General features: G+C 46.6%; 1 protein-coding gene across 8 annotated transcripts in view; it reads left to right on the top strand.

The window, feature by feature from the left end:
- GSE1 (Gse1 coiled-coil protein) overlaps nt 1-27,282 on the top strand; it is a 510,191-nt gene that overhangs the window by 342,655 nt on the left and 140,254 nt on the right. For 2 of the 8 annotated variants that reach the window (XM_060788132.2, XM_060788129.2), the window contains exon 1: nt 6,205-6,354. The exons of the other annotated variants lie outside the window; for them this stretch is intronic. In XM_060788132.2, the coding sequence (XP_060644115.2) occupies nt 6,318-6,354 (37 nt within the window). In that variant the 5' untranslated portion in view covers nt 6,205-6,317. Of the gene's footprint in view, nt 1-6,204; nt 6,355-27,282 lie in introns of those variants that run through there. 8 annotated transcript variants of the gene reach the window in all.

Raw genomic sequence — 27,282 nt, 5'->3', positions numbered from 1 at the left:
ACCACATCAGCTCTAGTTTCTGATACAGAGCATATGCCATCAAGTAGTTGCTATCTGGTCGCCCATAGAAAACCATATTTAATAAGCTTCGGCACTATAAGGGGTTTTTGCAAGACCAGTTGCTCTTGTTGCACAATAATAATAATAATAATAATAATAATAACAACAACAACAACACTTTATTTTTGTACCCCACTACCATCTCCCCAAGGGACTCGGTGCGGCTTACATGACGCCGAGCCCAATACAACAATACAAGCAATGATAACAACAATACAAGCAATTAAAATAAAAACATAGACAAAAATGCAACAATTAACAATAAAAGAACACACAATTAAAACTGTGGGAAGGCCAAATGTAAAGTTAAATTTGGAAGTAATGCCGGGGCATGAGCAAAAAGGTGAAAGTGGCATTTGTGGAAAACATACAAGCAGACCTAAAATGTGAAGTGCTTTGGAGGACAAAGTGCTATGGGATCATTATTCTGGGAAGGCACACTGGAACAACCACGTCTTCAAACTCCTCCTAAAGACTGCCAGTGTTGGGGCCTTCCTGATGTCCTTAGGGAGTGAGTTCCAGAGTCGAGGGGCCACCACCAAAAAGGCCCTCTCTCTCGTCCCCACCAATCACGCTTGCAATGAGGTGGGATCAAGAGCAGGGCCTCTCCAGATGATCAAAGAGATCATGTGGGTTCATATACAGAGATGCGGTCACGCAGGTAGGCGGGTCCCAAACCCTTCAGGGCTTTGTAGGTAAGAACCTGCACCTTGAATTGGGTTCGGAAAATGAATGGCAACCAGTGGAGCTCTATGAACAGGAGGGTTGACCTCTCCCTGTAAGGAGCCCCAGTTAACAACCTGGCTGCCGCCCGTTGGACCATCTGGAATTTCCAAGCCGTTTTCAAGGGCAGCCCCACATAGAGTGCATTGCAGTAATCCAATCAATGTAGTAACAGTGAGGTCGTGGACCATATTTTCATTCTTGTGGACCACTGGTGGTCCACGGAGCACAGGTTGGGAACCACTGGTGTAGATGCACCCGTTGTCACATCTAGAATCAGGATGGATTTTTCCTCATTGCAAAGTAGTAACTTGATTTGAATTTGAGTGAATTGGGACGAGAAGCTTTTCCCCCTCCTTTGCAGTTTGGGAAGTGAAACAAATCCGTGCTTTGATCAATTCTGGGTGGGAAAACGGAGGAAAATAGCCGCAGGTTGGCGGAATTGCGTGATAGAAGTGGCCTCCTCACAAACGTTGGGTGCCTTCCAGATTCAGAAAGAGACAGACAGTCCCTTTAAAGTGGTTTGAGGTTTTGCTTCCCATGGAGAAGACGCAAACGCCCGCCTTTGGGTCCCTTTGTCTCCTGCGGTCAAGTGGGTTTCATGGATTTTTCGCAATGGTCTAGAAACTTGCAAAGCCTCTTTACGGGAGGCACAGAACTTCTTCTCTTTAGGGTTCTCTAATGGGGGAGATTATTGTGAGCAGCTTCAGAAAGATAACACCATGTCACACAATTCCTGGGTTATAAATGTCATTTCCTAATTGGTTCAATCATTATTTATTTCGTGTCAAAATAATTGCATAAATAGGAACATGGGAAGAGCTTATTAAATTGCAAAAACTTTGTTGTGGGAGGAACATTCTGCAATAGGAGGTTTTTCAGTGAATGTCTTATCGAGTCTCAACCAAATCAACCTGGTTTTTGGGAACCACAAAAACAAAGTTTCTGGAGTAGAACAAACTACTTTCAAAGTCAGGACCGCACAATTAAACAGGAAATAACACTTTCAAACCAGGAACAGAAAATGTTTCAAAAATTTGTTACATAGTGTAATCTGCAATTGTGGAGAGCGTGGCAGCAGTCTTCAGTCGTGGTTGATTATTCTCTTTGAAAGGACCTCTTCCCCTTGCAGTGCCGTTTTGTGAAATGATGTGGCGATCTCTGAGAGCCATATCTGGGGTCATTTGCTGGGTTTTGTCATTACTGGCTATTTGCTTGCTTTCCGGTGTTTGGGGGCTGCGTGATCGACTCAAGGGCTATCAGGATGACACTTGCATTCATCCGACGGAGCTGCCTTTCACCGTGGCTGCCTTTTTTGAGGCTCTCCGAAAGCACCAGACATCATCAGCACAGGATGTGGCTTCTGTTTGTAAAGCAGAGATATCACAAACTTGCCTTTTTGAACTCCAGCAAACCACATGGGGCCCAGAAAGGCCAGGATGGGGTCCTAGGTTTCTTTATGAGCCTTTAATACAGTGTTTCTCAGCCTGGGGGTCGAGACTCCTGGGGGGGTTGGGGTTGTAAGGTGGTTTCAGAGGGGTCACCAAAGACCACCAGAAAACACATACTTCTAATGGTCTTAGGAATCCCTTTGGCAAAGAAGGCTGAAGATCTCTCCGCCTGTCCTTCTCTTCCAGCAAATCCTCCCACCAAATGCTCTTCTCCTGTTCTTTGGGTATTGGTGAGTTACAACTCCAAAACTCAAGGTCAATGCCCACCAAACCCTTCCAGTATTTGCTTTTGGTCATGGGAGTTCTGTGTGCCTTGTTTGTTTCAATTCCATCATTGGTGGAGCTAAGAATGCGCTTTGATTGTAGGTGAACTATAAATCCCAGCAACTACAACTCCCAAATATCAAGGTCTATTTCCCCCAAACTTCATTCATGTTCACATTTGGATATAATGGGTATTCATGCCAAGTTTGGTCTAGATCCAACATTGTTTTGAGTCCACAGTGCTCTTTGGATGTAGGTAAACTACAACTCCAAAACTCAAGGTCAATGCCCACCAAACCCTTCCAGTATTTGCTTTTGGTCATGGGAGTTCTGTGTGCCATGTTTGGTTCAATTCCATCATTGGTGGAGCTAAGAATGCGCTTTGATTGTAGGTGAACTATAAATCCCAGCAACTACAACTCCCAAATATCAAGGTCTATTTTCCCCAAACTCCATTCATGTTCACATTTAGGCATATTGAGTATTCACGCCAAGTATTCATCATTATTTTGAGTCCACAGTGCTCTCTGGATGTAGGTGAACTACAACTCCAAAACTCAAGGTCAATGTCCACCAAATGCTTCCAGTGTTTTCTGTTAGAATCATAGAATCAAAGAGTTGAAAGAGACCTCATGGGCCATCCAGTCCAATCCCCTGCCAAGAAGCAGGAATATTGCATTCAACTCTTTGTTGGTTATGGGGGTTCTATGTGCCAAGTTTGGTTCAATTCCAACGTTGGTAGAGTTCAGAATGCTCTATGATTGTAGGTGAACTATAAATCCCAGCAACTACAATTCCCAAATGACAAAATCAATCCCCCCAACCACACCAGTATTCAAATTTGGGTGTATTGGGTATTTGTGCCAAATTTGGTCCAGTGAATGAAAATACATCCTTCAGATCAGATATCTGCATTACGATTCAGTAGCAAAATTACAATTATGGAGTAGCAACAAAAGAATAATGCAATGGTTGGGGGTCACCACAACATGAGGAATTGTGTTAAGGAGTTGCAGCATTTGGAAGATTGAGAACCACTGCTTTAGATCCTCTTATCCTTGTTTAAAGAAATCATTGAAGCAGCTTGTGTGTATATACCTGTGGGGCGGGGGAAGATTTCCCCCTCTTTTTTATTATTTGTGCACCAGCTGTTGCCCATGAAAAAAAAAGGAGTTAAGGCGAAGGAGAGAAAATGGTACAAGAAATTTGACGGTCCGGGGATGTTTCGTATTGTTTGTTTTGCGGCTTGTTGTAAGATGTCCCCCTCCCCAATACAAAGGCATTGATTGGCTTCCTGGGAGCGTTGCTCCAAATGCCCAGATCAGAAGCAAACACTTTTACCTATTGACCTCTTTATTGCTTCTTCTGTCCTTCCTCCTCTGTTTTTATGCCTACTAAATTGGCATTATTTCTCCCTCTCGCTCATATATATACCTGCACATGCACACAACCCTTCAGTGAGAATTAGGAAGACGGATGCTCAAAGACCCGAAGGAACCACCCTGGCATTAAAAGCACTGGAGACTCCAGCCTTGCAAAGGAACAGATGCTTGATGATTTCCTACCCTCTCGCTTTCATTAGGGGAGACAAATTTGCTGTCAGCTCGCCAGATTTCCAATTTACCGATAATGATCCTTGCATGGAAATTGATTGTGGGGGGACGCTTTATATTCTTCCTTGCTTTGGTCAAGTAGTACGCATGCCTTTCATTTTATCCCTCTTGACTTGGTTGTTGTCCTTTGCTAACTGTCTCTCTACTATTTGGGTGGGATGCAGAGGGATAACCCCGCAAGAAAAAAAACCCCATGCAACTCAAATATATTTTGCAGCAACTGCCACTACCTTTAAGGCACCTGCCCACCTCTTCCTCTTCTTTCTTTCTTTCTTTCTTTCTTTCTTTCTTTCTTTCTTTCTTTCTTTCTTTTTCTTTCCTTCCTTCCTTCCTTCCTTCCTTCCTTCCTTCCTTTCTTCTTTCTTTCCTCCCTTCCTTCCTTCCTCCCCTCCCTCCTTCTTTCTTTCTTCCCTTCATCCCTCCCTCCCTTCTTCCTCCCTCCCTCCCTCCCTCCCTCCCTCCCTTCCTTCCTTCCTTCCTTCCTTCCTTCCTTCTTTCTTTCCTCCCTCCCTCCCTCCCTCCCTCTTCCTCTTTCCCTCCTTCCTTCTTTCCTTCCTTCTTTCTTTCCTCCTTTCCTTCCTCCCTTCCTTCCTTCTTCCTCCCTCCCTCTCTTCCTTCCTTCTTTCCTCCCTCCCTCCCTGCCTCCCTTCCTTCTTTCCTTCTTTCTTTCTTTCCTCCCTTCCTTCCTCCCTTCCTTCCTTCTTTCCTCCCTCCCTCCCTTCCTTCTCTCCTTCTCTCCCTCTTTCTCTTTTTCCTTCCTTCCTTTTCTCCTTCCTTCCTTCCTTCCTTCCTTCCTTCCTTCCTTCCTTCTTTCCTTCCTTTTTCTTTCCTCCCTCCCTCCCTCCCTTCCTACTCTCCTTCTCTCCCTCTTTCTCTCCCTCTTTCCCTCCTTCCTTTCTTCTTTCCTTCCTTCTTTCCTTCCTTCTTTCTTTCCTCCCTTCCTTCTTCCTCCCTCCCTCCCTTCTTTCCTGCCTTTCTCCCTCCCTTCCTTCTCTCCCTCTTTCTCTTTTTCCTTCCTTCCTTCCTTTTCTCCTCCCTCCCTCCCTTCTCTCCTTGCTTCCTTCCTTCTCCCACTGTTGTGTGATGATGATCCTGCTCTGCCTTTGGGAGCATCATCCCTCGCTTGCTTCCCTCTCCGGAGAGCGACCCTTTTGGCTGCCGCGCATGAGCCTTTCCCTCCCCTTTTGCTCACCCCTTCCTCCACCTCCTTCCCTCCCTTTTGTACACCAGGAGCTCAGAGGAATGGCACAACAAAGCCCCAACCGCTGAGAAAGAAAGAGAGAAAGAAAGAAAAGGGAGAGTGAGAGAGAGAGCACACCAACCAACCCCTCTTCTTGCTTTTCCCCCTTCTAACAACACTCCTCCTTCTCCTCCTCCCTTTTTTCCTCCTCCCTCCCTTTCTAATTTGACGCTGAACATGAAGCCCCATTGAAAACAAGCCCATTGACTCCCCCGCCGCTCTTCCTTCTTCTTCTCCGCCGCCCCGTGCACCCTTGACATTCAAGTGACTGAATGGAGAAAAGAGCTGCGAACATGTCTGGGGGCTAAGGCTCCATCTTCTTCCCTTCCTTTTTTTTCCTCCCCCCTCTCTCTTCCTTTCTCTTTCTCTCTCCAAATGAGTGGTCCTTAGAAAGAGATTCTCTGGGGTTTTCTTTTTTATTCTTATTTCGACATCTATATACATACACAAAACCACAGTTCAGGATCTTCTTTCTCCGCCTTCTCTCTTGGCTTCTCTCTGTTGTGAGTGTGTGTGTGTGTGTTTCTCTATTTGCATCACTCTGGACTATAAAAAAAGAGGGAGGGAAGGAAGGAAGGAGGAGGAAGAAAAAAAAAGACGAAAAGACACGCCGCTGCCGCTAAGCATGATACCGAGCTGTTTGAAGAGGAGGAAGTCAGGTTGAGCTGTCGGTCGTTGCTTGACCTGACACTGACAAGGGACCCTTTTGAGACATTTACTTTCGTCATCTATATTTTTTATCCTTTTCCTTCTTGCTCCGTCCGATTCAACTTCCTTATTTATTTTTAAGAGCACAACCTCTGTGTTAATTTTTAAATTATTATTATTATTATTATTATTATTATTATTATTATTATTATTATTATTTTGTTCTCCGGTCCTTTATTTTTTTTTCCTGGCCAGAACTTGGGTTTTCTTTTCCTTTATTTTTCCTCTTCTGGATGCCTTGGATCTGTGATCTAAACCATGTTTGGACTGAAACCGCCCCTCTATTACTTGCCAGGTAAGGCAAACTCTTGGTGCTTTTCTATCCATCCATCCACCTTGTCTCCCTTCCTTTGTATTCCTGTTTTTAGCTTTACTTTTGCAGCAATGTGGTCGCAATAAGTCTGGAACAGGTGTGGCTCCTTAGAGAAACTTTGAGGTCTATCATTTTGAAACTCATGACTTTGCTTCCTAGAAAGAGAAGGAGTAGCATGGGCTGGATTTAGGTTTTCTTTTTGAACTGGACGAGTTTGCAATAGTTGGGTCGGATTTGACACAAGTCTAAACCAAGGCTCTTTTGCATTACTTTTAGTGCAAACCTTTTAGTGCTGCTGGTGAAGGTGGATCCAAGAAAGTATCAGTGATGTTCAAGTCCCATGTCACTCTTTGCAGCCTAAATGGGAGGTGACGCTGAATTGTGGAAAATTTTGTATAGCCTTTGTGATGCATAACAATATATTTTTTCGTGTCAAGAGTGACTTGAGAAATTGCGAGTCGCTTCTGGTGTGAGAGAATTAGCTGTTGCCCCCGGGGAAGCCCAGATGTTTGATGTTTTACCAACCTCATGGGAGGCTTCTCTCATGTGCCCACATGGGGAGCTGGAGCTGACAGAGGGAGCTCATCCACGCTCTCCCCAGATCCGAACGTCCGACCTGTCAGTCTTCAGTCCTGCCGGCACAAAATTTACCCCTTGGCGCCCTCCTAGGCTCCATAACAATAATAATAATCATAATATTTGTGGCATGTAATAATAGTCAGGGCATGGTGCATCATAATCATCAAGAGTTGATTTGCCTTAGAGTGAACTAAACTTCCAATGTGAACCCTAGGGGTCGTAGGGTCTGAACCTGGAAGTAAATCAAGCCCAAAATTGGTGGAGTGTTCCTTCTCTTCCCATTCCATCTCACGACCCCTCTTTCAATGCTCTGCAACCTGAGTGCCCTTGGGGTTTTGCCGGTCCCTTGGGGTGCGCCGCATATCCCGTTCCCTCCTTTTGTCCCTTTCGCTCGTCTCCATTGAAAAGCACTTAAGGAATCTAAGGTGAATTAAAGGAGCGTGGTGTGAAGTTACTCTGGGGCCGCTGCCTTGCATTGTTTCACGGCTGAGCGAGCTCTGATCACGTCGCCGCACACAAAACCAAAGTGGCGACTGTGAGTCTCCCTCCACCTCTTCTCTCCCTACCTCCGCCTCTCTGCTTCTTTCCTTCCTTCCTCATCTTTCCCAATCCCTGCGGTTCCAAAAGGAAGGCAATGGTCACCCTTGGAGTCTTCTCCTTATTGGGTCAGCATGTGTGTGTCCGCTGTGGTTGGCCTCCAGTCGGTCGTGCATGGAAAAGAAAAGGTCCCTCGCTCAGCCTTGGGTCAACAGCTTGTGGCTGAGCGACTATATTTCATGCAATTGTGGTTCTTTTTTTAAATAAAAGTTCTGGGTGTTATGGAAACAGTAGAGAGGGGTGGAGGTGTGGCTCCCCCTCTTTCTCTCCTCGTTCGGGGCTTGAAATAGCCCACCTGGGTGGAGTGGCAATGTCCAGGTTCCTCACCCGTCTCCTTGAGGTGTGGCCCGTGCCACCTCCTTCTCCCTTGTCGCCTGTGGTTTTGCTGGGAGGGAGGGAAGGAAGGAGATGGAAAACGTCCCCTCTCCTCCCCTCTTCCCCTTCCTGAGGTATCTCTATCATCTCTCACCAGCAGCGGCTTGGCTTCAGGAAATAGGTTTTCTGTGTGGCAGTTAGAGACAGGAATAACTTTTCTATCTTTCTCTCCCACCTCCTTCCACCGTCGAGCAGGGTCTTTACGGAGTTGATGCGTCTCTTTTCCAAAGTGCTTGGGGCCGTTTTGGATTTTCATTTGGGGATTTTCAAATACCTGTCTTTCCATATACTCATCTCGGAGATGAGACCCAAGTCTAAACACAATCAGAAGTATTTGTGGTTTTCAAATATCTGTTTTCCCATATACTGTACATATTTATCTTAATCTGTCTTTCCATATACTCACTCAGAGAGGTATCTTGAAGTTGAGACACAAGTCTACACACAATCAGAAGTATTTAGGGTTTTCAAATACCTGGTATTCCCATATACGCATTCAGTGAGTTATCTCGGAGATGGGATCTAAGCCTCAATACAACCAGAAGTGTTTTGGGTCTCAATGGATTTTGGATTGCCTATATTTCCATATTTGTACTTGCTGAGATATTTTGGAGATGGGACCCAATGAGAAGTTTTTGGGATTTTGGGGTATTTTGGATTTCGGAATGCCTGTTTTTCTATATACATACTCAGTGAGATATTTTGGAGATGGGAGCCAAGCCTAAACATGAAACCCATTTAGGATTCATGGGTACTTTATATACATAGGTAACTTTACATAATATTTTAAATAATTTTATGCAAAGTTCATGTGCAGTGAACTATCTGAAAGCAAAGGTGTCGCTGCCTCAGTCATCCATGAGGATAGGTTTGGATTTGGGAAATATATTGAGATTCGGGATAATAAGGAATGGTAACCTGCCTAAAATTTCCTGTGCTGTGACAAGGGAATCCGGTCTCTTAACAAGAAAAGCTATGGCAGTTTGGAGCTCTCTAGGATTGGTTCTTGCAAGCTTGTTCGCATCAGCATTTTGCCATGTGAGTTGTTTACTGTTGCTTCGTAAGCCTGAAATCGCACCTGAGATGAAATCCTTTGAACGTACTGAGCAACCAAAGCCAATAGTGTTCAAGACCTTTGAAAGAGGGCATCTAGTACATCTGTTTGTGACAATATGGAAAGGAGGCGAACTCTATCAGGTTTCATGACTTCTCTGCAAACTGAGATGGCGGCTCATTTGGGAAAAGGTCACCAAGATGGAGCCTGTTGCAGCCAGTTGGTCTACAAAGCAACATCTTCATCTTTGGCCTCATCATCCGCATCTACATATCCTTTTGCAGACTTGAGGCAGAAGTTCCTTGCTGTGTGCCTTCAAGCCCATGTCGACTCAAGGAGATTTCTGTCATAGAGTTTTCTTGGCAAAATCTATTCGGAGGAGATTGACCATTGCTTTGGCAGAGAGAATGTGGTCACTTTATGGGGTTGGAATCCTGGCCAGAATGCTGGTCTGGCACTCAACCTCCTGTGCCATGATGGCTCTATAGTAGAACTTCAGGCAGCTCAGATTTTCTTTATTGATTGGGTTTCTTTGTAGCCCATAGTTTGTGATGGTTATTTTGATTATGATCTGCAAGGACAACCGTATTTTTATGTATTGGTTGATTTTCCTGGTTGGGAGAGGAACGCAAATGAGCAACTCTCCTGTCTCAAATGGCCACCCACTTCTTGTGCCAGCATTCAAAAAGAATAGGATGCAATAGAATAACTTTATTGACATTGTACATTGTACAATGAAATTGTACACAAACACACTCCCAACACTACTGCACAGCCCCCAATGTCACATCAATGCGAAGCCATGGAGTTCAATGTAGTTACAGACCTAGGATAGAGGCTATTTCTCAGTCTGTGTGTCCTTGCCTTTGTCACCCTGTACTGTTAATTCAAAGATAAATGGTTGATTTGGATAGTACAGTATTGCCATGGTTGTTGTTGTTGTTGTTGTTGTTGTTGATTTCAAGTCATTTCTGACTTACGGCAACACTAAGGCAACTCTGTCATGGGGTTTTCTTGGCAAGATTTGTTCAAAGACAGTTTATTGTCGAAAGCTTTCATGGCCGGAATCACTGGGTTGCTGTAGTTTTTTTCGGGCTATATGGCCATGGTCTAGAGGCATTCTCTCCTGACGTTTCGCCTGCATCTATGGCAAGCATCCTCAGAGGTGGTGAGGTCTGTTGGAACTAGGCAAAAGGGTTTATATATCTGTGGAATGACCAGGGTGGGACAAAGGACTCTTGTCTGCTGGAGCTAGGTGTGAATGTTTCAACTGACCACCTTGATTAGCATAAAATGGCCTGACTGTGCCTGGGGGAATCTTTTGTTGAGAGGTGATTAGATGTCCCTGCCTGCTTTCTCTCTGTTGTTGTGCAGTTGCAATTTTAGAGTTTTTTAAACAGTTTGCCATTGCCTTCCTCTGAGGTTGAGAGAGTGTGACTTGAACCCTGGTCTCCCATGCATTGTGCCATTGTCTTCACAATTTAGCATAAAAGTGGCATTCATTTTCTTGGATGAGTGAATGTGGGACGGACTCCATTTCACAAGTACTTTTCCAGTGATCACTAGTTTTGAAGTTCTGGATGCCTTTTATCATCGTCTAATGGGAATGTTTTGGACAGAGTATACTTCAAACACAAATATAAGGAAGAATGCTTACATGTACTTGTTTCCTAACAAAGTCTTGCAAGGCCACTCATTTGGGAACAATTCCTGGGCCTTATGGATTCCACCTCAGGGGCAGATCAGACCTGGAGCCAAGGTTTTGTACAACTTGAAATATAGTAGACCAAACAGAACCAGTGTGTTATAGTGGTTTGGAGACCAGGATTCTTGCTTGCTTGGTATCCATACTTCCTGCCTTCAGGTGATGCATTGGTATCACTTTGCTCTGAAACCAATGCTGTTCAGTCTCAGAAGTTAAGCAGGGCCAAGTAACTTGGATACATGAACCGGAGAATTGTTGGGATGTAAGAGATTCGTGTGGTCCATCAAATTTTCCTTTGGTGACCTTCTAAGGCAGACCTGGGCAAACTTGGGCCCTCCAGGTGCTTTGGACTTCAACTCCCACCATTCCTAACAGCCTCAGGCTCCTTCCTTTCCCCCCTCAACCGGTTAAGCAGCTAAGAAGGAAAAGGAAAGGTCCTGAAGCTGTTAGGAATGGTGGGAGTTGAAGTCCAAAACACCTGGAGGGCCCCAGTTTGCCCAGGCCTGCTCTAAGGCAATGGTGTCCAAGCTTTGGTCTGCCATACTATACTCCTGCTTAGTCATACTGGGTATCCAAGATTCATCTCCTCCTCACAATAACTGATGGTGGTCCTGCAAAGTTGAAGGATAACTGATTGGGAGCAATGACTAAACTAACTCTCCCTTTTGAGCAATTCTGGTTTGAATACAGAACTGGGGCCCAGGTGATTTGCTGTTGGGAGCAGCAATCCTCACTGTGTTCTCATTTATTACTGCGTTGATGCTGGATGGGTTTTGGTTTGCTCTGATGGGCTTGGGAGTATTGCTTTTGCATGCCAAGACACACTTGGCACCCACTGCTCAGTCATAGATGAAGGGGCTGAGAGATCAGTCTTTCTGATGTGATCTCAGGTGTCATTTTGGAAAATCCCAAGGCTCTTTTCTTAATATCTCCATTTTGAGACTTCATGTCTAGCTTGACAACAGTCAGATGTTTTACAGGCCATTTTACAGGCTGCACTGTTGACTTGGCATTTCTACCCAACTACAGTGGTGCAGCATCACCTCCCATTTAGGTCGTGAAGGGTGACATGGGATGTGAGCATCAAGCAACAATTTCATACATTCTTTGGTGGTTCTCTAGATGTTTGGAACTTCAATTTCCAGAAGCTGGCCAGCTTATCTAATGGTCAGGAATTCTGGGAGTTGAAGTCCAAAACACCTGGAGGACCAAAGGTTAGACATGGCAGCCCTAAAGGCATCAGATCCCGTCTGATTTTGGAAGCAAAGCAGTCTCAACTTTGGCTGGTCCTTGGAAGAGACACCACTAACAGATACCAGACACTGTAGGCTATGTTTCAGAGCAAGTAATTGGCAAAACCACTGCACCTTTCCTAAGAAATCCCTGTGAAATGAATGGAGTCTCCATAAATCAACATGTGACTTGAAGGCATATCTATATATACAGAAGCCTGCCTAAAGAGACTGGCCTTGACTGCTGTTTTAATTGCAGAGGGTGAAATCTCTTCTGGCAGGTTATTCCACAATTTGGGAGTGGCTGAAAACAATGCGCTAAGACTTGCCAGCCTAGTTCTGTCTGACTCGAGGAGACGTCCCCCAGAGGACTTGGATATTATGTGGATTGGATTATACAAGAGGTGTCAATCCTGAATGCAAACCGGACCCAAACACTGCGGGGCGGATATTTAGCCAGAATACAAAGGTGGCACCATATTAAACCAGTTCTTGGTTGACTCTGGCCCTGAAGATGGAAGGAAAGTCATGTTGGTGGCGGCTCATCTGGAGGCCATGTGTGGGCAGTGGGGGCTTTGGCTAGCTTTGACTACGTGGTCAACATTTCCAATTGTTCACGCTGCTGGCGCCTCTCCACTTTCGGGCATCTTGTTCGTTGCCTTGTTGAAGCCTTTTGCTCCTTGGAGACGAGAGAAGCATTTCCTTTCCCCTTTTCTTGTGCTTGGGCTGTTCTCTCTCGCCAGCTTGAAATGGAAATCGATCAAGATTGCATGCTTTCTCTGTGCTTTTGTCCTGTAAAACCAGGCAGTGGGGACTCTGGAGCAGTCCCTGGGCAGATGCAAGGAGGATTCTTCTTTTTTTCCCTCTGCTTCCCTTTCTTTTTTCCCTGCTTTTCTTTCCTTTTTTTAATTTCCATGCTCCAATCAAGCAGGATTTACGTATGGCGCCTCCTGGCGTGTGACACGTCTGCTTTTACTGTAATTGCTGAAGCACTAATTCCTGCTCCCTGTAAAACCAACCAGCATTTAATGCTAGGAATGGGTGCCTTTTAAAGGCAGGCACGGAGAGGAGAGCTTCCAGGATGTGATGGGAAGCCGCAGAGTTTCCCAAATGCTCTAATATATTCCTCCTCCTCCTCCTTCCTCCCTTAATTCCTCCTCCTCCTTTGCTGGGCATCCATCAGGTGGTCTGTTTCCTTCCCTGGAAGCCTGAGTTGGGGGGAGAAGAAAGGGAGAGAGAGAGGAGAAGGTGCATTGAAGTGTCAGGCGGCGAGATCCGAAGCAATTAAGGGAAATTATGTGTGGACTGTTAGAGCGGCTGTCAAACAGCAAAATTATTGTGCACAACCATTCGAGGCTACCAGAAGACGTTAGAAATGCTAATCATACAGGTGGGGTCACAGTAGATAGACATTGCAACTTGGATGTAAAGGAGAGGGAGGGAGGGACGGAGGGAGGGAAGAAAGGATGGCATAGAATCCTAGAATCCTAGAGTTGGAAGAGACCTGGTGGGCCATCATCCAGTCCAACCCCATTCTGCCAAGAAGCAGGATGGCCTTTTCTCAAGGATGGCCTTGAGAGATGGCCATCCAAAGAAGGAGCCTCCACCACACTCCAGAGCAGAGAGTTCCACTGCGGAACAGCTCTCACAGTTAGGAAGTTCTTCCTCATGTTCGGGTGGAACCTCCTTCCTTTCCTGTAGTTATTTATTTAACTATCGTGTCAGGCAACCGAACAGTTGTATTACATTTTTGACAGAACAAACAACAAACATACAAAAGACACAGAGTTTGCAAGCTTGGTAGTTGATTAAATGTCCTTTGACCAATATCTGGCCACTTGGAGTGCTTCTGGTGTTGCCGCAAGAAGGTCCTCCATTGTGCATGTAGCAGGGCTCAGATTGCATTGCAGCAGGTGGTCTGTAGTTTGCTCTTCTCCACACTCGCATGTTGTGGATTCCACTTTGTAGCCCCATTTCTGAATGTTGACTCTGCATCTCGTGGTGCCAGAGCACAGTCTGTTCAGCGCCTTCCAAGTCGCCCACTCTTCTGTGTGCCCAGGGGGGAGTCTCTCATTGATTGAGGCTCTGGGTTTGAGCCTGCCACTTTTGGACTCTCGCTTGCTGAGGTGTTCCAGCAAGTGTCTCTGTAGATCTTGGAAAACTATTTCTTGATTTAAGTCATTGGAGTTCTGGCTGATGCCCAAGCCAGTGATGAGTTGGAGATGTCTCTGCCTTGGTCCTTTCACTATTGGCTGCTACTTCCTGGCGGATGTCAGGTGGTGCAATACCGGCTAAGCAGTGTAATTTCTCCAGTGGTGTAGGGCGCAGACACCCCGTGATAATGCGGCATGTCTCATTAAGAGCCACATCCACTGTTTTAGTGTGGTGAGATCCTGTAGTTTGAAGCAATTGTTCCATTACATCCTAGTCTCCAGGGCAGCAGAAAACAGGTCTGCTCCCTCCTCCCTAGGACTTCTCCCCACCTCTTGACATGTCTCCTCTCAGCCTTGTCTTCTGCAGGCTGAACATGCCCAACTCTTGAAGCCGCTCCGTATAGGGCTTGTACTCTAGACCCTTGATCCTTTGAGTCGCCCTCCTCTGGACACATTCTAGCTTAGAGTCAATCTCTCCCTTCAATTGTGGTGCCCAGAACTGGACACAGTGTGTTTCCAGGTAACGTGGTCTGGCCAAGGCAGAATAGAAGAGAGGGGGAGCATGACTTCCCTGGATCTAGGCACCAGACTCCTCTTGATGCAGGCCAAAATCCCATTGGCTTATTTTGCCGGCGCATGACATTGTTGGCTCATGTATAACTTTGTTGTCCACGAGGACTCCCAAGATCTTGTTCACACATCTTTTGCACCAATGGGCATCTGAATTTTCTTCACTGAACCAGACCAGTTGTTCCTGTTTGGAGTGGCAGGGACTCCTCCCTTTCTTTTATTATCCCTACAGGTCAGCAGGATGTGGCCACCTCAACATGGGAAGTGGGAAGGCTGGGCGAGGCAGCTTTCAGGGTGTTTTTGGAACCAACGATGGTGGTGTCAATGGGTGGGTTGGAGGGTGCTTTCCAGGATGATTCTGTGCTCAAGGAAATGGTTTGGTAGAACATTCTTTCTCTGCTACATGTGTGAATAGACTGAAAAGGTCCTTTTCAAAGCTTGTTTGGTCCTGCTGAACCTTAATCACATCGTATAATTATTGATTTGGAAGAGATCCCCAAGCCCATCCAGCCAGGCAGGAAGACAAGGTAGAAAACGGTCTTTCTGTGCTTTGGATGGTGGGCCACCATCATTTGGGGGGTAAGCATAACAAGCTTGATGGACCAATGGGTTGACTCACTAAGTCAACTTTCCATCTTTGTAGACATAATATTCATTAGGTTGGTTGGTTCTTCTACCTTTAGCCATTGTTGGGGTCTTGTTTGGCATTCCCCAGTCCCAAACTAACTTCATTTAATATCTAATTTTGAGATCAGAGGCTCTGGAAGCCACAAACTTACCAAGTAGACTCAACATTGTTGGTTTCCTATCCAAGGACCAACCAGGGCTGACTTAGCTTCCAAGTATGGTCCCTTTAGAGCATTTCGCCAGCCAACCTCTATTGCCTCCTGTTGCTTCTCCTTTGGATAAATTGCGACTCATTGACGCTACGAATTTGCAAGTTATATGTACCCTTCTGTGGACCCGCCTCCTTTCCCTTTTCAGCTTAGTTAATTTATACTCATTTACATCCTATTTTGCTGACTAAAATATATTCAAGGTGGCTTGTATGCAGAGTTTGTTCCATACAACTACAACCTCTGGAAACCTCCAGCCACATTGGAAGATACTGGGATTTTAAGTCCCAAATGTGGAGGTCTAATGCTCTGGCTGCACACTATGGTGTGTTGCATCATCATGGTTGTACATAGGTGTTTCTGATTGGAAATCCGTTGAGCATGATAACACAATCCCAGAGTTTGGTGAGCAAGGCCTAATACCCAACTTTGTGTTTGTGTCAAGGAGGGAAGAGGGTGGTGTCTGCAAGTAGAATAATAGAATGATAGAGTTGGAGGAGACCATGTGGGCCACCTAGTCCAACCCTCTGCCAAGCAGGAAAAGAACAATGAAAGCACCCCCAACACATGGCCATCCAGCCTCTATTTAGAAGTTTCCAAGGAGGGAGTTTCCACCAGACTCTGTGGCAAAGAGTTCCACTGCCGAACAGCTCTTTTTACAGTCAGGAAGTTCTTCCTCATGTTCAGGTGGAATCTCATCACTTGTTATGTGAACCCATGACTCCATTGAGTCCGAGTCTCCAGTGGATGCCCAACATTTGAAGAGAGATATTGACAAGCTGGAATGTGTCCAGAGGAGAGCGACTAAAATGATCAAGGGTCTGGAGAACAAGCCCTATGAGGAGCGACTTAAGGAGCTGGGCTTGTTTAGCCTGAAGAAGAGAAGGCTGAGAGGAGATATGATAGCCATGTATAAATATGTGAGAGGAAGCCACAGGGAGGAGGGAGCAAGCTTATTTTCTGCTTCCCTGGAGACTAGGATACAATGGAACAATGGGTTCAAACTACAAGAAAGGAGATTCCATCTGAACATGAGGAAGAACTGTCTGACTGTGAGAGCCATTCAGCAGTGGAACTCTCTGCCCCGGAGTGTGGTGGAGGCTCCTTCTTTGGAGGTTTTTAAACAGAGGCTGGATGGCCATCTGTCAGGGGTGATTTGAATGCAATATTCCTGCTTCTTGGCAGGGGGTTGGACTAGATGGCCCAGGAGGTCTCTTCCAACTCTTTGATTCTATGACTCCTTTCAGTGAGGCCCAAAATCCCATTGGCTTTTTTGAGTTGCTGCATCGCACTGTTGGCTCATGTTCAGCTTCCTGTCCATGAAGTCTCCAATATGTTTTTCACATGGACTGTTGTCAAGACAAGCATCACCCATCCTGTATCTTTGCATTCCTTTTTTTTGCCTAAGTGTCATATAGGTAGATCCAATGGGGTTACATGTTGGGCATCCACTGATCCATATTGCCGTATTGTGGTGGTGCTACTTTGGCAGCCACCTCTCCACCAAAGTCAACATCACCACCAAAATACAACACCACCTGAGCTTTGCGAGTGCAGCATTTTTCCAAATGAAACAGAGAGTGTTTGAGGACCAGGATATCCATAGGGATACCAAGGTGCTTGTTTATAAACTACTGTCCTCCCAACCCTGCTATATGCCTGTGAGACGTGGAATGTCTACAGATGTCACATGCAACTCCTGGAACGATTCCATCAGTGCTGCCTCTGGAAAATCCTGCAAATCTCTTGGGAAGACAGGCGGACAAACGTCAGCGAGCTGGAAGAAGCAAAGACCACCAGCATTGAAGCGATGGTCCTCTGCCATCAACTCCGCTGGACCGACCATGTTGTCTGGATGCCCGACCACCATCTCCCAAAGCAGCTATTCTGAACTCAAGAATGGAAAACGGTTGGTGGACAGGAAAAGAGATTTAAAGATGGGCTCAAAGCCAACCTTAAAAACTCTGGCATAGACACTGAGAACTGGGAAGCCCTGGCCCTTGAATGCTCCAGCTGGAGGTCAGTTGTGACCAGCAGTGCTGCAGAATTTGAAGAGGCACGAATGGAGGGCGAAAGGGAGAAGCGTGCCAAGAGGAAGGCGCATCAAGGCAACCCCAACCGAGACTACCTTCCACCTGGAAACCAATGCCCTCACTGCGGAAGAAGATGCAGAGCAAGAATAGGGCTCCACAGCCACATATGGACCCACAAGAATACTGGAAGACAATCATCCTCGGAAAACGAGGGATCGCCTAAGTGAAGTGATTGTGGTGGGAATATGTGAACGTCTGAGATCTTTGGCTGTGGTTGCAGGTGGTGAAAACACAGGGCGAGGAGGTGAGGCAGCATCCATCGTGGTCATCTTCCGCCTGCCCTTACCTTGACAAGGGCTCCATCAAAGCCCCCCCCCCCTTCCCCCTGCCACCCATTTAGCTCTTTCTCCTGGAAGAGGAGGCACGACTGCGGTGGCGAGGAAATGCATCTCTGAGCCGTTGGCAGCAAGGAGAGCGGCTCTCCAGCATTAGGGAGGCTGCACTCAAATTACCTTCCCCAACCACTCCAGGTCATGCGGCTCAGCGAGTCATTAATAAAAGGAAATTGCAATCAGATGCTATTCCGATCAAGAGGGACGAGGGGAGCGCCCGCCGCTGTTCTTCGCACCATCAGCACCCTCATCAACTGCGGCTTGTTTCAAAGAGACCCAAATTCGTTACAAAGGCTGCGCTGGAGAGGGGGAGAGCATCCTTTATCTGGGGGGGAAATCAAAGGCTTGCAAGGCTTTTCTGCCTGTCTCTCTTGAAAGAGAGAGAGAGAGAGAGAAGGGAGGGGGGCAGGCTGGTTGCTAGATAGCAATTGACAGTAATTCCAGCTGGCAGCCTCGCGTCCCTTGCGCTCGCTCCGGGCAAGGATTGCTTGCAAGGCCACGATCCTTTCAAGGCCTGCAAAATGACCCCACGGCCCTTTCCTCCCCTAATGACACGCGCCTTTCTTTTTCTCTTCCTCCTCCGTGGGATGCAGAACTCGTACAGAACCACCAACCTGCCAGCCAAATGGGTGGCTTGTTTGCTTTGAGACGGTGCAATGATGTTTTCACATCTGCTCCCCGCTTTTTTCCCTCCTTTGCTGGAAGATGTGGCCCCATTGACGGTTCTGCCATGGGGCAAAGGTTTTCACACTCGTCATCCCACAGGCCGAGCAAAGAGATAGAAACACAGGATATTCTGCCATTTAGCCTTTGCTCTTTGTTCCTGGTCTGACCCGATTCCCTTTGCGACGCCCGCAAAAGCATCATGAACCCTGTTAGGCCTGGCCTTTGGATGCTGAGAGCAGCCAGCCAAATGCCTCTCTGGGGGAAATTCAGGAGCAAAATGTTAAAGCGACAGCTACCTCCACTTGTCTGCCCCCAGAGTTGTGTTATTGTTGTTGTTGCTGCTTCAAGTCATTTCCAGCTTATGGTGACTCAGAAGGAAATCTCTCATGGAGTTTTCTCAACAAGGTTGTCTATTTTTGAGGCTGAGAGAATGTGACCCACTCCAGGTCATCCAGTGGTTTTTGAGAGCCAAGTGGAGATTTGAACCCTGGTCTCTAGAATTAAAGTCCATTTATTTATTTATTTGCGTGTGCAAGTGCGATACACCTCCCACAGCCAACCCAAGAAGTACACTCACACATGATGGGGGATGAACAATGGCCACAACTCATTTATTGATAACAGGAACAAGGGTTGGCAGCCAAGCATGGGTCCTGGATCATGATCGGACAGCCCAATACTGCCCGATCCCGCTCACACCAGGGTGCCGCCGGCACAATACCAGGCAAACGCAACTCGGCACCCCTGGGACCACCGGGCGTCCCCCCTAACCACTAGGGGGGATACCAAACCAGATCCAGGGCCCATGCCCCACGCCCAACAAGGAGTTGTGACGAGAATCATAAAACAAACAAGTAACTGTTAACAGGTAACCGTGACAAGGTGAACATCTACAAAATTAACAGCCAATGAAAACATAAACCGCATGCAGGGTGGGTGGGATGGATCAGCTGTTGCAGGCCAAGTGCCTGCTGGGGAGCCTGGGCAGCCTTATGAAGGCTGGCAACAAAGAAGGAGAAGCCAGCTCAGGCCTCATCTGCGGTGGGCGTGGTCAATTGGCCATTGGCTCCTTGACCCACCGGCGGGAATCCTTCCCACCATCAGAGGGGGCTTCTGGGAGGAAGAAGCCCCCCCTCAGGCAAGAATGGCGGTGGAGGACACCCTGCACCGCAACTTCTTTGGCCCGGTAAGTCGGGCCATGCTATTTATTTAGAGTTTTTATACCCCGGTCTTCTCACCTCCGGGGAGGGACTCAGGCCGGCTAACAACATAAAATTCAATACAATAAGAAAAACATTATAGGTCATCAATATAAAATACATTAAAATACACTTCATACAATTCATACCAATTACAGCAAAAATCAGTTCGTCCAAAAGAATCACAAATTCATCGCCATCCGCCAGAAAGGTCAGCAGTTATTAACTCCGTCATCATTCTGCAAATGCAGTATCCCAAAGCCGTGTTTTTACCTGCTTTCTAAATGTCAGGAGGGAAGAGGCAGATCTAATCGGGAGGGAGTTCCAAAGCCGAGGGGCCACCATCGAAAAGGCCCTGTCCCTCGTCCCCATCAAACGCGATTGCGAAGGCAGTGGGACCGAGAGCAGGGCCCCTCCAGAAGATCTTAACAACCTTGATGGTTCTTAGGCGAGAATCCGTTCGGACAGGTAAATAGGGCCAGAGCCGTTTAGGGATTTATAGGTCAACACCAGTACTTTGAATTTTGCTTGGAAGCTGATTGGCAGCCAGTGGAGCTGGCGCAACAGAGGAGTAGTATGCTCCCTGTACCCCGCTCCCGTTAGTAATCTGGCTGCCACTCGTTGTACTAGTTGTAGCTTCCGGGCAGTCTTCAGAGGCAACCCCACGTAGAGAGCGTTGCAGTAGTCTATACAGGATGTAACCAGAGCGTGGACCACCGTAGCCAAGTCGGACTTCCCAAGGCATGGGCGCAGCTGGCGCACAAGTTTTAATTGTGCAAAAGCTCCCCTGACCACCGCCGAGACCTAGGGTTCCAGGGTCAGCGATGAGTCCAGGATCACTCCCAAGCTGCGAACCTGCGCCTCTCAGATCACTCACTGGCTTTCCTAGACTTATGTTCCCAGTTGACAAACACACACATTGCAACAATAGCAATATTAGCAACAGAAAACAACAACAATACCATCAACAAGATGTTTCAGTGATGTTTAGCCAGTTCCTTCCTGTGTCTAATTCTGTTGAATTGAAGAGAGATATTGACAAGCTGGAATGTGTCCAGAGGAGGGAGACTAAAATGATCAAGGGTCTGGAGAACAAGCCCTATGAGGAGTGGCTTAAGGAGCTGAGCATGTTTAGCTTGAAGAAGAGAAGGCTGAGAGGAGACATGATGATGGCCATGTATAAATATGTGAGAGGAAGTCACAGGGAGGGGAGAGCAAGCTTGTTTTCCGCTGCCCTGGAGACTAGGATACAATGGAACAATGGGTTCAAACTACAAGAAAGGAGATTCCATTTGAACATAAGGAAGAACTTCCTGATTGTGAGAGCCATTCAGCAGTGGAACTCTCTGCCCTGGAGTGTGGTGGAGGCTCCTTCTTTGGAAGCTTTTAAACAGAGGCTGGATGGCCATCTGTCAGGGGTGCTTTGAATGCAATATTCCTGCTTCTTGGCAGGGGGTTGGATGGGATGGCCCATGAGGTCTCTTCCAACTCTATGATTCTATGATTCTAAGGTAAAGGTAAAAGTTTCCCCTTGACATAAAATCTAGTCATATCTGACTTGGGGGGGGGGGGGGGGAGGGTGCTCTTCTCCATTTCTGTTCCAAAGAGCCACCGTTGTCCGTGGACACCTCCAAGATCATGTGGCCAGCATGACTCTATGGAGTGCCTTTACCTTCCCGTTTATTTATTTCGTATCAAACGCATTGCATAAATTAGTATAAAACCGATAAAAATAGAAGGAGCTCAAGTGGCTAAATACCTTTTGACCAAAAAAGGGCAACAGCAATGGCATTGTCTGTAGCCTTCAAAAATTCTTCCTCTGTACGTGAGGCGGGGTATAGTGGACAAGCATACAGATGCAGAGTGGTCTGTTCTGCTCCACAGTCACCTTCCCGCTGAAGCGGTACCTATTGATCTACTCACATTGGCATGTTTTCTTTTTTTTTTCTTTCTTTTTAATATAATTTTAATTGTGCATTTTAATATTTACAAACAAGACTGAGCGAGTGCCGGTAGCACTCACCCTAAACATAACATCATAGACATTGAAAACATCCAAAACATTCAAAACATCGTAAACATCACAACATCAAAACATCAAAACATCCACATTGGCATGTTTTCGAACTGCTAGGTTGGCAGAAGCTAGGGCTAACAGGAGAAGCTCACCCCCTGCCAGCCTTTCAGTCAGGTAGTTCAGCAGCTCAGTAGTTTAACCCGCTATGCCACTGGGGGCTCCAGTTCCTTCCTAACCAGCAAAGAATAAGAAGACCCCTATTTCCCCCCTGTATGAATGTGAATAACCCTATCACCTCCTCCAAATGGTTATGGTGGGCACAACATGGGTGTCAAAAGGTGGCAATCGGGGTTTGCCCACCCATCTTGCATTGACATTCATTGGTGTTTCAATGTTAAGTTAAACATGAGCCAACAATGTGATGTGGCGGCAAAAAAAGCCAATGGGATTTTGGCCTGCATCAATAGGAGCATAGTGTCTAGATCTAAGGAAGTAATGCTACCCCTCTATTCTGCTATGGTTAGACCACATCTGGAATATTGTGTCCAATTCTGGGCACCACAATTCAAAAGAGATATTGACAAGCTGGAAAGTGTCCAGAGGAGGGCGACTAAAATGATCAAGGGTCTGGAGAACAAGCCCTATGAGGAGCGGCTTAGGGAACTGGGCATGTTTAGCCTGAAGAAGAGAAGGCTGAGAGGAGATATGATAGCCATGTATAAATATGTGAGAGGAAGCCACAGGGAGGAGGGAGCAAGCTTGTTTTCTGCTTCCTTGGAGACTAGGACGCGGAACAATGGCTTCAAACTACAAGAGAGGAGATTCCATCTGAACATTAGGAAGAACTTCCTGACTGTGAGAGCCGTTCAGCAGTGGAACTCTCTGCCCCGGAGTGTGGTGGAGGCTCCTTCTTTGGAAGCTTTTAAGCAGAGGCTGGATGGCCATTTGTCAGGGGTGATTTGAATGCAATATTCCTGCTTCTTGGCAGGGGGTTGGACTGGATGGCCCATGAGGTCTCTTCCAACTCTTTGATTCTATGATTCTATGATTCTATGAATGATGGCTTGCCAGACCCCCATTTCTTACCCTCCACGAATGTAAGTAAGCCCGTCAGATGATTGCGATGGGCACAACATAAAGTGACATCGATCCGTCATTTGCGGAGACTCCTCCATCCCCGAAGACCCTCATCCACCCCCTGCGAGTGTTAAGTGGCTCTTGCTCCAATCTGTTTGGGATTAATGCTTTATTTACCCCCATGCACACCACCCATCTCCACTTCCCTCCCCTGGCAGGTCCTAAATTCTGTCGGCATGGCAACCGTGTCAACCACTTGTGAGGGTCTCTCTTTCTCCCCCCCCCCTTTCCCCCTGTGATTATTTGACGCGGGAGGGAGGGAGAAGGAAAAAAGGGAAGACATAAAAGAAAGGAGAAGCGACAAGGGGGGGGGGGAATCAAGGGGGAAGATGGCTTGTCTTCAGTGGGCTAATTACCGCACGAGGCAGATGGGGAAGGAGGTCTCCCCCTAAGTGCTGCTCCCCCTCCTTCCCAAACTCCAGCCTTCGCTTGAAAGAAAGCGATGGCAGAAGCACGCTCTGACCCGCTGGCAGGCAGGCAGGGAAATCAATAACGCTGCTGCGAAAAGGGGGGAAGAGAGAGGCAGGAGAGGAGGCGCTGGTCCTGTGCTGCGGGTTGGGTTTTGTCACTTGGGGAGGGAGCTTTGTCATCATCCCAGGAAGGGGTCGGTTAGAGCCGGAGGTCCTTTCCGCCTTTTCTTTGGCCTCCCTTTTTGGGGAGCATCCCTGTTGCAGGACACAGGTGCCCAAAACCTGCCCTTCACCCCTACATCCGGATTCAAACAATGATAGCTCTGGACCAAACTTGGCACGAGTACTCAATATGCTCAAATGTGAACACTGGTGGAGTTTGGGGAAAATAGACCTCGACATTTGGGAGTTGCAGTTGCTGGGATTTATAGTTCACCTACAATCAAAGAGCATTCTGAACTCCACCAATGATGGAATCGAACGAAACTTGGCACACTGAGCCCCCATGACCAACAGAAAATACTGTGTTTTCTGATGGTCTTTGGCGACCCCTCTGACACCCCCTCGCAACCCCCCCACCCCCACCCGTGGTCCTGAACCCCAGGTTGAGAAACGCTGGTGTATTTATTATTATTTATTTACAGTATTTATATTCCGCCCTTCTCACCCCACAGGGGACTCATGGCGGATTACAATGTACATATACATGGCAAACGTTCAATGCCATAGACACACAACATATATAGACAGACACACAGAGAGGCTATTTAACATTCTAGCTTTTTCATAAGGGTATTCTGGCCACCAGGGGTGCTGTCGCTTCACCATCCATTTGTGACACTGATGAAGTACTTCCTCATTCTTTGCATGCTTGCTGGAGATTTTTATGGCATCCTAAATTAGCTTCCTCACATAAGCGGTACTTAAATTTCCTACTTGACAGATGCTACTGTCTTTCGGGCTTCAAAGGTCAACAGCAAGCTACACAAATTGGTCGGAAGCTCACTCTGACCTGGGCTGGCTTCGAACTCATGACCTTTTGGTCAGTAGTGATCTTAATGCAGCTGACTCCCAGCCAGCTGCGCCACAGTCCTGGTGCATTATAGAAGTAAGGAGACCCAGGTTCCCAACTCCTGCTCTTCACCAATCAGATACTAATATCTCTTTTCTTATTTATTTAGTGCCACTTTTGGAACGCCATCCCTATTAATCATAGAATCATAGAGTTGGAAGAGACCTCATGAGCCATCCAGTCCAACCCCCCCTGCCTAGAAGCAGAAATATTGTGTTCAAAGCACCCCTGACAGATGGCCATCCAGCCTCTGTTTAAAAACTTCCATAGAAGGAGCCTCCACCACACTCTGGGGCAGAGAGTTCCACTGCTGAATGGCTCTCACAGTCAGGAAGTTCTTCCTAATGCTCAGATGGAATCTTCTTCCTAATGAAGGAAAGGACACAGATGCCTCAATCCTGTCCTTCACCAAGCACATAGTAATATCCCTTTTCCCATTTTCTTTGGTGCTCCCTTTTTGGAGGCATCTTTGTTGCAGAAAGAGGGAACCTAGGTGCCCAAATCCTGCCTATCACGATTCATTACAATGTTCAGCTTAAAAGAAGCAACTAAGGAGAGAAATGGTTATCCTTTTAGGTGTTTTCTGCCTCTTCTCTGGAAGGGAAGTGTTGTGTGTTTATGTTCCTGTGTGTTTGACAGGTCAGCGTGTCCTTTTCAGCAGCAGGTCGCACCAACTACGCATGAACTCCAGAAACCGTTATGCTATCTATTGGTTGTACAGAAATGAACTGAATGTTCAGATAGCTCTCAGTATCCCACAGGGTGGATCCAAAAAAGACCCTTTTGTACATTTGACAGTTACTCGACTCACTTTGGGATGAAGACGAAACCGGTGATGCTTAGGATAATGCCCCCAAGCAATGGGGCAAATCTTGTAATACAAAGTGAACTATGAGTTGCAAGATTTGACAGGCCCTACCCAATGCGTCAAGCATAGCAAAGGATTGTTGTAGGTTTTTTCGGGCTATATGGCCATGGCCTAGAGGCATTTTCTCCTGACGTTTCGCCTGCATCTATGGCAAGGTAGTGAGGTCTGTTGGAAGTAGGAAAATGGGTTTATATATTTGTGGAATGACCAGGGTGGGACAAAGGACTTTTGTCTGCTGGAGCTAGTTGTGAATGTTTCAATTGACCATCTTGATTAGCATTTAATGGCTTGGAAGTGCCTGGGGGAATCTTTTGTTGAGAAGTGATTTGCAAAGGAGTTTGAATCTTGTAGCTGGGTTCAAATCCCTGCTCAGCTGTTGAAACGCACAGAGTGGATCTTGGGCAGACATCCCGATTCTCCAAAAGGCTCAGCTTTGCAAACCGTTCTTTTGGGAAATGGATGAAGATATTTCCCTTCTTTGCCAGGCTATCACTGCTGTTGCTCCTCATTCCATCTTCAATTTGCAAATTGAAGGTTGCTTTAGCCATTCTCTTTTGATGATGCCCAAAATGCATCTTGCTGAGGCTGGTTTCAAAGGTCAAAGCAGCAGCGTTGGAGATGCCAAGGCATTTGTGATGGGCACTTAACAGAATGAAATGGCAACAGTGGGACTTTGGGGGCAGTTTGTGGGGCGTGGATGCCTTGCTTGCGTCCCCATCTGTAGGAAACCATGCTTATTTATCCTTGGCTCCTCCTGCTTCTTGTCCCTTTGAGCCTCCCTTCTGAGGAGGGGGCAAAGGATGGCCTGCCTATCTGTGCAAAACAGGCTTTTGCTTTTATTTGTGGTTTGACAAATGCATGTGGAAGGGCCAATTATTCCCAGTTCACAGGCTTGCCTCCTTCCCCGCACACTTCCTTTAATCTCTTTTATTCCTGAGTTAAGCCTGATTTCCGTTGGCAAAGGCAGATTTACCTGGAGGCGTACACGGGTCGCATGAGTAATAGCTGCATGGCGAGTGCGGGTTTCTACATTCCGGTGGGAATATTAATAATAATACTGATCATAATTCTTCTGTTTGGCGAAGTACCCCACAAGGTTCCAGGGGAACACGGGGAGAGGAAGAAACTGGCAAAGAGAAACTGGATCCATGCTTATTTCAGGAACATATCTCTGAGTTTAAATGCTTGAAGAAGGTAGAACTCAAGTTTTAACAGGGACAGACCCCAGGCGAAAGGCCTATATTTAAAATCCTGGATCGCTACTCCCTAGTAAGAGACCATTCTGTGCTAAAGGTCTAAAATATGTTGGAACATGTAAAAATCAGTTGGTGAGTGTTTTAACTGAAAAATGCAAAGCACAAAGCTGATTGGTTGGCTAGCTGAGCCTGGGAGTTTTGCTAACAGTTACATGTTTGGGTTTTCTGTGCAGGGAGTTTACCAAGTCAGTTTATATCTTCTGCGTGGCATATCTTTTCTCTAGCAAGACAGTGTGTGGGTTGGTAAAGATATGAACTACGCGTAATTTTCATTTCTCCGCAAAACAGATTTCTTTCGTTTGAGTAGCCAGAGGATGAAAAAGTATGTAATGGTTTGAGTGTGGAGAGAGCTAGGGATGCAGCTACACCAGGCATGGAGAAACTTCAGCCCTCCAGGTGTTTTGGATTTCAGCTCCCACAATTCCTAACAGCCTGGGGGGGGGGGGGTGAGGGCTGTTAGGAATTATGAGGGCTGTTGTGCGTTTTCCGTGCTGTCTGTCCCTGTTCCAGAAGCATTATCTCCTGACGTTCTGCCTGCTTCTATGGCAGAGGTCTACCTCCTTTTTAAACAGAGGGCCAGGTCACAGTCCCTCAAACTGTTGGAGGACCGGATTATAATTTGAAAAAAACATGAACGAATTCCTATGCACACTGCACATATCTTATTTGTAGTGCGAAAAAAACCACTTAAAAATAATACAATGATTAAAATGAAGAACAATTTCAACAAATATAAACTTATTAGTATTTCAATGGGAA

This window comes from Anolis sagrei, chromosome 8, assembly GCF_037176765.1.
Source record: "Anolis sagrei isolate rAnoSag1 chromosome 8, rAnoSag1.mat, whole genome shotgun sequence".
NCBI classification, from domain to species: domain Eukaryota; kingdom Metazoa; phylum Chordata; class Lepidosauria; order Squamata; family Dactyloidae; genus Anolis; species Anolis sagrei.
This window is presented reverse-complemented; position numbering and strand designations above follow the sequence as displayed.